Genomic DNA, 12,795 nt, shown 5'->3' on the forward strand with positions numbered 1-12,795 from the left:
CTCTTCAATAGCTGATCCACTTCCCAAATCAGACTTTGGGGAACTACACTAAGACCTGCTGGAAGAAGCAGGGTCCTGGCTCTCTTATGAGGGGTGCTCTATGCAACTTAATAGCATGGCCCTTGTTAGCCCCTAGTGCCTGGCTTCATCAGGATTGCTAACAATGTGCAGCTCCAGTAACACTAACCTAGATTAACTGGAAGCCACCAAGAGATAACTCTGCTGTATTTCAGTTTATTAACCATCCAAGCCCACTTTCAAACTCAGGAAAGGCAAATTATAATTGAAAAGATCTCGGTAGAAACGCATTCTGCTTTCAAGGTCTATGGATATGCATGTTTAAGCTATCATGTCATGACACTGTGCTATCTGATTTATGTTTTTACTGACGCTTTGACTGAGTAATTTGTTGCAATGTACTGCTAAATGGAGGAAAAATCAGAAACTGCATCAGACAACCACTCTGTATTTCATTCTAGAAAATAGCTGGCAATTATAATTACTCACCGTGTTTCTGGCTCAGAATAAAAGTGGCATTGCACAAAAACCACACTGAACATTCATCGTGATTAGAAAATTCTCCATACCTTGGAGTGCAGTGGAGACATAAGAATAATTTTAAATGCAAATTGAATTGTGGGGGTAGCAAAGAGAACAGATAAAAGACAGTAAAACAAAGCCTTTCACTTTCCTCAAATTAGCAGGCTAATGTAGTATAAAAAAAAAGCAGTTCTACTCAGATCTGTGCTAAGAGCTTTCATTTCATCATAATATAAAACAGCACATCCGTCACCTTTCTCTATTCAGTACTCTTGATTTCGAGGTTGAAGTGAAAATTAGAAGCTGTTCATTCTGGCTCACAGACTGGGTTGCATTTGCTTAGTCTTATTCCATGACAGTAGGATGGAAAGAGGTCAGTAACACTGGTAAGTACTTATCTCCTGCATCTGATTTTATTTATTTATTTTTAAAATATTTCATAGTGCTTTGGCTTTTGATCAATGTGTATTTCCTGAAAAAAGCTACATTGTGTATTTTGTGCAAAGCTGTATCTTATGCAGAAACGCAATGATTCCTCGAGAATGCCTGTATCAGATGTTAGAGCTCCTTCAAGAAGGAATGAATTACTTAAAGTAGGAATTTTGCCGTAGGAAAGGTTTCTGGATAATCTATATATTTCATAGCATCACTGGAACATTTTGTGTGTTGCTTTTTCTGTCTGCCTTGTCCAACAAGCAGTACCAGATAAGAAATGAATCTTTTCAAGATGTTATTTGCATTATAGTCATAGCAAAACATTTAACAATCTCATTACCCTTGTGGTAAATGATGGAGAAAGTAGGTATTTTACTTACTGAAAGCAAATTATTAGACAAGCCACAATGTTACAGTTAATCATTATGAAACACTTAAAAATATCTCAGAATATGAGATGCAATGAGGAAGATCAGAGTGAAAAACAAATTCTTAAGGAAACTTGATGTAGATTTTTTTTTCCTTTTCCTTGGGAAAGTTTTTATCAAATCAAAACCAGGGGCTTAATTTTTCAGTATGAAGGGTGAGGGGGAGTGGGGGAGATGATCGTAGTGTCACCTCCTGTTGCTAAGTAACAACATCTCCTGGCCATTTTTATCTGATAAAGGAAGTCCAGTTGACGTTATGCATTATTCATCAGAGTTCCAATCAAACAATCAAAATTGTTTGCTTACACTGGGGACATTTAGTAAGATCAAAGAAACCCTCCTTGAAACTACCGGAGCTTACACCACTGCCAGGCAGCTCTTGATACTCTACAGTAAGTATCGTTTCTGTTTTGGGAGTGCTACAGTAAAGTGAATTGCTGAGGAATTTTAAAAGTTTTCGCATTGGGATAGGCTTCTGAATTTTAGAAAGGACTCCGTGTTGATCGATGAAAATCGAATTGAAGGAAAAAGGGAAAGCTTTGGAACCCTGTTTTCTTGATTTTTGCCAATATAATTAAAGGAATTGCTTGAAGCAAGTGTCAGACTCCATGCCCTAAACCTCTCTGTTAGGTTTGCATGGAAAAGGACTGGAGGTATTTTTGTCTGTCTGTCTTAAAATAAACGTTGTGCAGAGCTGTTTGTATGCTTACGATTATCTGCCGCAGCTAACTGAGGTGTGCAGGAGAGAACCGGATTGTGTGTTTTTTACAAATCCTGTTTTTTTATGCGAGTTGTTCAGAATAGAAGAAAATACAGAAGGTAGCAGGAACGCTGGAGGAGGGTCACGGTAATGTGCATATTCCCGGGAACTCTGTCCGGCAGAGGAAACCTGATTCAGTGTACATCTTGAACTAGTTGCAATCTAGGATCTAGACAGATCTGAGGTCCGGAAGAATGCTAAAAATATAAACCTTAGCTAAGAAGCAGTGCTAGGAGTAGCGTGCCATTTCTTAATGATTGCTCTTATCACATCTTTTAAAACTGATGGTGGGATGTTCTGCTGCTACTTCTGGTCAGTAAGAGGGGAGAGGGAAGGCAAGGTTGGCTTCTGGTCATTTAGGTGGAATGAGATATCCAGAATATTGTGTCTTCCTTTCTAGTACAGAGTTTTGGCATAAGTAGCACGAATGCTATCTTTAACGTAGTCTGTTACAGTAGTGCCTACTCAGAGGTGCTGGCCATGGATCTGGCTAAAGGAGGTCTCTGCCCCAAGCTTTTCTGATCTTTTTAAGAGCAAATGTAACAGGCAGGTGACTCTAAGTATGTAACGTAAGAAATGGAGACTGTTGCTAGAATAAAGGTGATTGTACTAGGAATCTTGCTAATACTGCAGTAGCGCTTTTCTTTTATGTCTTTAGACAAGGATTTAAACCAAACATCCTAAAATAGAAGTTCTATGAATAGTGATTTGAAAATGCTTTGACCCTAATATGCCAAATGAAGTACTTTAGTGACTGCCTACACAATTCTTTCCACAAAGAAACTCCCAGCTTTTTTTCTGTCTGACATCTCTGTAATTTTTCACAGGAATCTGACTGATCATCCGTACCGGAGTATTGTACACAAACATAAAGTTCCTTCAAAATGGACTACTTTTTGGATGTCGAGTCTGCTCACAGACTGTTTTACAGTCAAGGAGCTCAAGGTAAGAAACTCTGGTACCGTCTCAGAAAATGACTATTTTAACTGTACAGTTAAGACGTACAGGGCTGGACAAGGGCCAGCCCTTGTGACAGACCTACTGAAGTGTGCAGAGGCCATAGGGAAAGGTCTTCAAAATGCATGGGGTGTAAAAGGGGTTACAAGAAGTGTAATGATAAGGTTGGATCTGCCCTCTAAGAGGATAAGGGAAAGTTATGAAAGCTGTGGGGTGCGTGGCTGGAGCAAAAGGCACTGCTAAGATCCAGACTCTGGCGTTGCAGAACCCAAATGGGCAAGTCAGAGGGGACAGCAATGGCTCGCTGCTTCCTATGCAAACCTGTAGCCTCTTTCCCCTTCCTCCTCACTTATCCATGCTGCCAGGATCGTAACCTGGTGTTATTCAGTGCTGCAGGAATAACTGGTTTGGGAAAGCCCTGAGGCAGTCCGGCATGCTGTATGCAAACAGCAGGCTCTCACTGGTCACCATCCTTCCCTGCGAAATGCTGGCCTCCCTCCCGCCCCCCGAGCAGCAGCGGTGGGAGAGAGGGAAAGACGAATCAAGCTTCTTTGCTTGAATGTAGTTGAGACTTGTTCACGACATAGATGATATTTTTGGTAAAGTCAGTTCACATTTTTCTCACCAGCTCTATTTTTGGAGAAAACTTGCAATTTCAGAGAGGAGGGTTTTTTTGTTCCTTAAACTTTAAACACCATATTAAATTGAAGAAAACCGTTAAAAACCAAGTAGATCTATTGGCCTTTTTTGTTTTTACATACTGCCCGTTTTCTAAAAACACAGTCCAGTTTTTTTCCCATCATTAATTTCATCAGTTGCTAGTCAAATTCAAAGTCCAGCAGAGTTCGGAGGCCATTCCCCCAGAGCAAGACCTAATCCACCCGGGGGATGTCACCATCCCAGGATACACGGGGGTCAGTACCACCTTTAACCTTGGGCTCAGCTGAGGTCCTGCTGCCTAACACGTGCTGTGTTGCCCAGCTGCTGCCCCAGTCACCGTGATACATTTTCATCTGTGCAAGTCACAGAAAACCTTTCTTGTCACAGCACGGCCTCCTGCATTGAACAACAGACGCAAATGCTAAGCACCTCAAAATCTGGGAAAAAATCAGCTGAGGGCAATGACTGATTTTGCTGGCTTTTTCTCCATCTCTAAAATGCAATGGACACCTGAGCATTGCTACAGAAGTAATATTAAAACAAATTCTTCCATATCTCTGTGAGAACAAACCCCTTTCCATTCCATAGAACTAAAATTCAGCAACTTACCGCTTTATAAGCTATATCAATTTATGACCAGCATCCCTGTGCACCGCAAGATACAGAGGGGACTATGGAAGCAGTAATATGTATTCATGCAATGAAAGTCTATTACAGTAATGTGCACAAGGTGACTAATAAGGGTTGCACAGGCAACCTTCACTGTAAGTATTTCCAAGAAGGCAAGGGAAAAAACCCCAGTATTTTACCCATACTTGGAGAAAATATGTTGTTAGCACATATAGAAATGCTTGTACTGATTGGTTAGATGCATAATTTTGAAATTTTAACCTTAGCACCTGGTTGATTCTTTGTTTTAATGCAATTATTTTGGCTTTTTTAAATGCAAACTGAGGAAAAAAATCCATCATGCAGAAATGTATCCCTTGATACACAAGTCATCAGCAGGGGGTTGACCTTTGGATCTGTCATGCAGGCTTCTAGCCCTTGGCTGAAACAAGTAGGAACCAGCACAGAGACTTGGGGGATTTTTTGTCCCCCTGCTTGTGAACATTTTATGAAAGACACCACTGGCATGCTTCCACTGTGCACCACAGCAAGGTACAGAGGCTTCCAACCCTAATTACCTCCACAACTGGAAACAGTACATCGATATAAGAGCCATACTGCACTTACGCTCTGTCCTCTTCAACTTTTCACCTTTCTCATTGTTCCTTTTACAGCATTTTCCCCAGCTTCTGTCCTTCACATCTCTTGCCTCACATGCTTGTGAGACCTCTTCCCCAAACTCTGGAATTGTCCCCTCTCTTCATCTCTTTGTGTCTGAGGTCAGCTGCCTTCCAACAGGCTGGGTGCCAGCAGGGAAATCGCCGTAAGCACAGAAGTGACAACGCTTCTGCTCAAAGTTCTCAAATGCTGCAACACAGCAGCCCCTGGCAACAGAAGAGGTGCTTGAGGGGAAGGATGGGTGGACAACCCCACTGGCAATAGGTGTGAGAGATGAAATGTGGCCTGTGTAGAGAGAAGCTTCAAGAGGCTTTCACTGTTCTGAGGTAGCTCTGAGCATCTCTGAGGTGACAGAGATGGCTTCAGGGGGCCGATTGATAAACCTCTGGAAGAGTTTCAACATCAAGGTTTCCTGTAGCAAATGCCTTTATCACCATCCTTAGCCCCAAAGTCCTTGATGGCAGCACCCCCTTCCTCTGAGCTACCTTACCCCTTGTACACAACAAGGAACTCAACCCTATCGAGTGTGCATTGATGCTGCCTGTACAGCTCTGATAACTCCTGTCATCCTTGTGCCAAATTCTAAGGCTGTCTTCCACAAAACAGGCATTTCTATATGAGATAATGGCATGATTTCTCCACACATGGGCAAAAATAACGTATTTCTTTCCCTGTCTGCCTTCTGAGAAACAGTTAAACTGTGTTAGCTATAACTGTCTGAAAAAAAAAAAAAAAACCAAAAAAAAAATACACTGACTGTGAGGCACCCACTAGCCATAAATAGCACAGCTCAAGTAGCTAGTTTAGAACCGAATAAAAGGTCTGCAAGAAAGCAATGCCACCAGATCTACCTAATGGGATTGCAAGTAACTATTTGATGTTAATATAATAACATGATGCTATTAGCAAATCATGCTATCAAAAAGCATGTGTATATGCATTAAAGCTGCATTATGACAGAATTGAGTAAAAGAAGACTACAGTATTCTGCCATTTAATTAGAATCAACATTGGAACACATTATATGTATTATTATTACTATAGTTATATTATTAGTTATTGCATTACAAAATGCTCTGTTTACAGACTGTAGATTGGGGGCTTATGACCCACTTACTCTTTCTGTGAGATTTGAAGATTTCTGCCTTTTAATCCTTTGACCCTCCAGATAAGAAAAAAACTCCTTTCCAATGTTTCCGTGTTAATGACATGACAAAGTTACAAATGGCAGCTGTAAAGCACTCATTCTCATCTGTACCCACTCCTCATGGGTGGAAGAGAAGGGAAGGAATAGGGCTGCAAAATGCTGGGAAGGACCTCAAAGAGCTATGAAGGCATTACTAGCAGATGATATCAAATCCCAGCTGACCTCAGGTCTTCTGCAGTTGAATGCAGGATGCTCTGACCTCAGCGAACAGACTGAAAGAGGGTTTTAGTGCCCAGCAACTACTCGGTTCTCTATCCCATGCTGCCTGCACTAACGCCCACACTTCGTCCCTACCCCTGCAGAAAGCTGCAGAACTGCCTTTGCTGCTGTAGGGTAGGAGGAGAGAGGTGTTACCTTATCAGCTGCCTTCTCTCCCGTCCCCTCCTGCAGAAGCAGCCATCACCTCGCTCCCGTGGGCTGAGCGCAGAACAGAGGATGTTTGGCCATTCGGGCTGCATCTGCTGTTCAAACAGCTGTTCCCTGTTTCCTCCAAGGAAAGTGAAGCAGGAGGGATGGAAAAAGTCACAAAAGCTGGATCTGGCAGTAGGATTATCTAGATTTAGAAAACTTGGTAAATGAAGCCAGCTGGCTGTAGTCTTCAGATACCAGCCAGAAATATCCTAAGCTCCGCAACCCTCCCTGACTGTCTCTTCTGTGTCCATATGTTGGGATCTAGGAGATGGGGGGTGTCCTTGCCAAGTGCGTAATGCCTGGTGACGCATCTGCAAATCAGAAGCAAGAAAGAAGGGACTGTGATCCCCTGCATCTAGCCCCTTGCCCTAGGAAAGTCCAAATCTGAAATCTAAGCATGGAGCTGGACTTTCGAAAAAGTCTTTTCCCTTTAAAGCGTGTGGAAGATACTAGTCATTCTTGGATGTAAATGTATTCTAAATACAAAGCTACCATGGCTTGCAGCCATCAGGGCTGAAAGTATATAATGGGGCCCGGAATAAGATTCAGCTCACTTGTCCTTTAGGTGTCTTCAGTGAAGATGTTTCCACCTAAGACTTCTGACTAGCCTGGCATGTATCAGTGGAGAGAAACAGTCATTTTAAGAGCAGCGTTCACCTAATCTCAGACATTTTCCTTGGGATACCATAAATCATGCCTTATTCTCTCTACTGATTATGAAAGCCTAGATTGCTAACTTGGGTCAAAGATGCCTGTGCGGTTGGCATTTGCTTGCATAGAGGAATCACATATCGACAGCCAAGATAGGACCTATTTCAGGAAAGGGAGTAACTTCCCCCAAACAGGTCAAGTTGTAATCCAAAGCTATAAATGTGCAGATCCCGTCTTGGCTGTAGCCTACTTTGGAGAGACATCAGCTTTGATCTTGAAGTTCTACTTAAAAGAAGTCATTCTTTGGGGCATACAAAGAAAGACCTCATATTTGACAGAGCTGAGCAGGCTGGCGCTGAGGAGCAGCAGCAGCAGGCTGCTCAATAGGGAAAAGTGAGACAAGAGCCAGCAAGATAGGCAGAGACAGCGATCTCGCCTATGAGATGTAAAGTACTCCAGCATACGAGCAGGGCAGGTCCTGTGACAGTCACTAGTCTCAGCCAAGAGTCCAGATCATCAGACAAGACCGTGGCAATGAGGCAGGTATGAGGCCAAGCAGGACATCAAGTCAGCAGTTTGCACGTCGATCAGCGAGGAACATAGCCAGCCATAGACACAGTCACAGCCTCGCTCAGCAAGTGGGCAACGGCCCCAGTGGCAACGCAGCTCCCAAAAGCAGGGAGGGAGCAGCTGTTGGGGCTTCTTGCCGCTTTCTCAAACAGCTCCAAAGCTGGTCAGGGTGTCTCAAGCTGCTCTCTCCAACAGCTGTGCCGTGTCATACAGCCTGCCTTAAGCATAGCCAACTAAACTGCGTGCAGGGCGTGCACGCAGGGCCCTGGCCATTGGTACCTAGCTCTCACCTAGGCTTGTTCAGCGTTAAGAAATGAGGAAACCTTCCCTTCTACTGTATACAAGGGGATGGAGCCCCTTGGATGAACTCTGTGAGAAGAATGACTTCTGCCCAGTACGTTATAAATGAAGGCTTTAGGTTCCGTCATAAAATGAGAGTTGCCCATCACAGACTGTGCGTAGCTATTTCCTGCAGCCATGAGTCCAATGGCAGGGGTCCTAAGACTCACCCCCTCTCTTGGTGCCTCTGGCAACCCCACACCACAACCTGATGGGACAGGCTGGGGATTGTACAGTCAGGATGCCATTCTGGGCTGGATGAGTCCACCTTTGTGCTAGAGTTGGACCCTCTGGTCCCCGCTGGGAGCCGAGGTTCTGCTCTCAGGTGGCTTCTGACTCAAGGATAAAATCATTCCTAATTTCCTGGAGACCTGTGCATCCACTCTTCCAGTCTCATCTCCTTTCGTACCAGCAGGGGGCTTAAAATTAACTGCATTAACAGAGTATTTCCAAGATGATCCTACCTTCAAGTTGCTTTCCAGTCCATTTGGCAGGATACACTGTGCGTATTTAAATAACCGAACAAAACTCGCTCAAAGGCTTATCTTAAACTATCATTTGTATCTAAAAATAATGTATAGATCCACTTACATTAGGTGTGCTTTTACTGGTTGCAGCATTCCCGCAATCTACTTGATGAATGTAAAGAGTCAATAAAAAATGTAAAGTAGAAAAAATATGGAAATATAGTACACAGGGCCAAGGAATAACAGATGCACAAGACTGTATAGACACAGGGGATGATCGCTCAAAAGATTTCAGGAAATCATTCTTGATCAGTTTTCCAGGTTTAATAAAATACTCCCAGGTATAGTTTTAATTACACATTTCCCCCTCGCACTCTGTTTCCACAATTTATTTATTTCACTGTGCTTCGCTTTTGCTCATTTATTCTAATTCATACAGTGCTGACTCATTCTAGATGTTTGACTTTAATCACTGCTGACTACTCAGTGCTACTTCCCTTCTGCTTTTGCATATTAAATTGTCCAGTATGTTACAAAAGCGTAAATGCTGCAATATCCCCAGTTCCTAATCCAGAATGGTTCCACGGTAGATGCTCCTTGTGTAAAGTAACATTGGGATAGTCCATCCACCAAAGTTCTATGGTTAATCCATCCTACAGATTAACATCTTTTCAAGGTTATGTTATTTTGCAGGTCTTTTTTTATTCATGTGATGTCACTAGTTCTTAGACTGACAACATTAATAACAGAAGAATTACTAATAGCAAATGTGCATTCCTGATGTAATTTCCCTCCCTTTAAATCCAAGGAAGTAACAGATCAACATCAACCTTTCCCTCATTCTTTTTAAACTTTCTTTTTCCCCTCTCCCAACTCCCATTCTGGCCTGTCCCCATTATTGAGATTTTAGGAACAGGGAACTGAGTGCCACGATCAGAGTCTCCGACTTGCAGAGTCAGGTAGCCTAGCTTCACCAATCATATAAAAATAGCTCACGATGAGTTGCAGTAACTGTACTTCAGCTACTTTTTGTTCATTTATTTCAATATCCAGTCAGTCAAATTAAAGTCAGAAGAAATAAGGATCTTCTAATTCTCAGCAGCATATCTGAATAAAAGTAGGACGTTTGAGATTCAGTTCTCTATACCCCTAAATACAGAAAACTTTAGAAAACCTATGCATGGATCACACTTGAAAAAATTTGATTCTGAAAACGAAATCTAATTTTTTTTCCTACTAAAAATTAATTTTAAATAACCAAGCCTCTACTTGCCACTATTTCACAATAATTTCATAGAATCATAGAATGGTTTGGGTTGGAAGGGACCTCAAAGATCATGTAGTTCCAACGCCCCTGCTGCGGGCAGGGACACCCTCCACTAGACCACGTTGCCCAAAGCCTCATCCAACCTGGCCTCGAACGCTTCCAGGGAGGGGGCATCCACAACCTCTCTGGGCAACCTGTGCCAGTGCCTCACCACCCTCACAGTAAAGAATTTCTTCCTAATATCTAATCTAAATCTGCTCTCTTTGAGTTTAAACCCATTACCCCTTGTCCTATCACTACACTCCCTGATAAACAGTCTGCCTCCAGTTCAGCTGCTTTCTTTATTTATTTATCACAGTCTGTTTTCTGAAGCCTATGCCTTTGGCTGCGATGGCAGAAGAACAAGCACATTTCCTCTAAAATCTACGAAAGTGTTAGTTAGGCATATTGTGCATGCATTTACCCAACTATCCCAAACCAGCATAATGAGCATGTGCATAGAAGTGGATGTCCTTTCGATTGTGTACTATTGTTTGCAACACTCAGGCCTGTACTCTCTTTCAGATTACTGATGTCCATCAAACCGGCGTCAAAGATCTTAACAGCTTTGCTTTAGAGTCACGCAGCAATCCATATGCATGTGCTTCTGTGTTTATGCAGGAGATGCAAGCCTATAAATCATTCCTTATAAATGACAAACTATGTCCTCTCCAGTGCTTGCACACAGCTTCTCTCTTCTCCTGCCAGTCATACTCCATTTCCCATCTCTAATCCTTCAAATGTTGGTTTTTTATCAGTTGCATTTAATACAAGACAAAAGCGAAGTCACATTAGAGCAGACCAAAAAGATTTTTTCCTGGTAAACATCCATTTGAACCCACTACTTGGTCTGTCTTTAAAGAAGAATATTCACAATCTAATATTTATTTTTTTTTTAGCGCAGATGGAATATCATGTTCTAGATGCATCAAAATATACCTCAACTTATGTTTTTAAAGCTTACATTTACCCAAAACCATGTTTCTGCAGGCATTATCTACATGATATGCCATGGTGAGCCACCTTCCACAGAAACAAGAAAGAGGAGAACTAAATAAGAAGCTCGTATGCTTCTCTAACAAAAAAAAAAAAAAGTAGCAAGAAAGAATCCTACTTAGCAGCAGCAGCACTGCAATTAAAATATTTTCACAGGTATTCTACAAAGTTGTTCAAAATTTGCCCTGATAAAATCAGGATTTCCTCAAAAAAAGATGAAAATCTTCCTTAAAGATTTCTGATGTAAACCAGTATGCCTTTATAGCTATTACGATGTCATCTGAAGTTGCTTGTGATTATACGCATCAGAAATATACCCTTTCCTATGCACCTACATCCAGACATCTCCAGCAGAAACATTTTAGCACTTCACTTGAACTAAGATTAAAATCATCAGGTCTCAAGAATTTTTGCCATTTCGATGCAAGAATCTGCTATGCGAATTAGAGTTTCTAGATGAAGACCTTACTGAGCCAAAAATGACCAGGATATTTGTGTCACCAATGAGATATTTTAAAAACATTTTAATAAAAGTTGATTGATAAAAGTGGATGGAAAAATCTGGATGAATATTTCACATTTTCTCTGACTAATTTTTAGGAGGATGGCTTTTCACCTCTGAAAGTTTAACAATGAAAAATGTCCAAAATTCTTCTAAAAACCACAAGTCTTAAATCAACGTTATATCTCTTCAAAACATAAAGCTAGTTCTTGGCAAACAAAAATTAGTACTATATTTTTATTAAAATATATATTAAGATATGTTGAGACAACAAAGGTGAGATTATATATAATCAGTTCTAAGATGTCATTACATACATTACAGCATTTCTATTTTTAAGGTGTTTTTCCTCCATAAACAATCTTTTCCCTTTCTAACAAGATGTTGGCGTACTGTGCCAATCGTGGCATAACCCTATGAGGAACAATGCAAACAGAATGAGAGAATTTAACCAAAATGACTGATTTGCCTTCCATGTGCTGTTGGGGTGGCTGCTTAAAATGAGTTTTGGGACACTTGTCTCAAATCCATTTGCAGCATAATCAGGCCCCTTAATGTGTATCATAATGTCATTTCTTTACTCCAAGACCTTTGAGAAGATGCTTTCTAATTTTCCTGAAAAAACATCTCCTAAAAATGTGTCCCAGAGACTGACCTGATTTGTGGAGAACAGCTGAAGGTAGAGATATTGGTGGGTTATCTGTGATGGACTCAAAAGTCGCATTGGGCAAATGTTGACAGCTTTACTAAAAATATGTATGGCAAGTCATTCTCGTAATAAGGAGTGTTATGGATTACGGTTTGGAAAAGAGTGTGTACAGGTATATTCATGGCACGCATAAATATTCAGCATCACTGTATGGATATCAGAATATGATCAGCTATACTTTCCAGTTCGGCTGCTGTGTAAGAATTGATCTTAGGTTTTTATTGCAAAATGCTTCAATATTTATTGGCTTCCTCTGAAAATTTTCCAATGTTTACTTAAAATTTCCATTCATTCTTGAAAACTCCTTTTGATAACATACACAGAGGGAAGATAATCATGGTTGTCAAAGTAATATATAATGATTACTCCAGGAAATATATTCCAGCATCCACCTACCTCTACTCAAAATGAATACAAGCCAGATCCCAATATTTTGACCCAAAAGGTAAAAATGATTTATAAACAATTACATAGAAAAGCTTAGTTTTATTTTATGTTTACCATAAATGTATATGCAATTTGGTGGGGTTTGTTTGTTTGTTCGTTTGTTTGTTTCAAATAGATTCTTTG

At 41.1% G+C, this 12,795-nt stretch overlaps 1 protein-coding gene across 3 annotated transcripts in view; it reads left to right on the top strand.

Moving 5' to 3' along the window:
- The first annotated feature begins 608 nt into the window (after nt 1-608).
- The window catches only part of PHACTR1 (phosphatase and actin regulator 1), a 313,352-nt gene continuing 301,165 nt past the window's right edge, over nt 609-12,795 (top strand). The window contains exons 1-2 of one of the 3 annotated variants that reach the window (XM_054818209.1): nt 609-926; nt 2,991-3,108. In XM_054818209.1, the coding sequence (XP_054674184.1) occupies nt 3,048-3,108 (61 nt within the window). In that variant the 5' untranslated portion in view covers nt 609-926; nt 2,991-3,047. Of the gene's footprint in view, nt 927-1,646; nt 1,796-2,990; nt 3,109-12,795 lie in introns of those variants that run through there. The other 2 variants (XM_054818208.1, XM_054818211.1) reach the window with 2 other exon arrangements.

This window comes from Grus americana, chromosome 2, assembly GCF_028858705.1.
Source record: "Grus americana isolate bGruAme1 chromosome 2, bGruAme1.mat, whole genome shotgun sequence".
In the NCBI taxonomy this organism is placed as follows: domain Eukaryota; kingdom Metazoa; phylum Chordata; class Aves; order Gruiformes; family Gruidae; genus Grus; species Grus americana.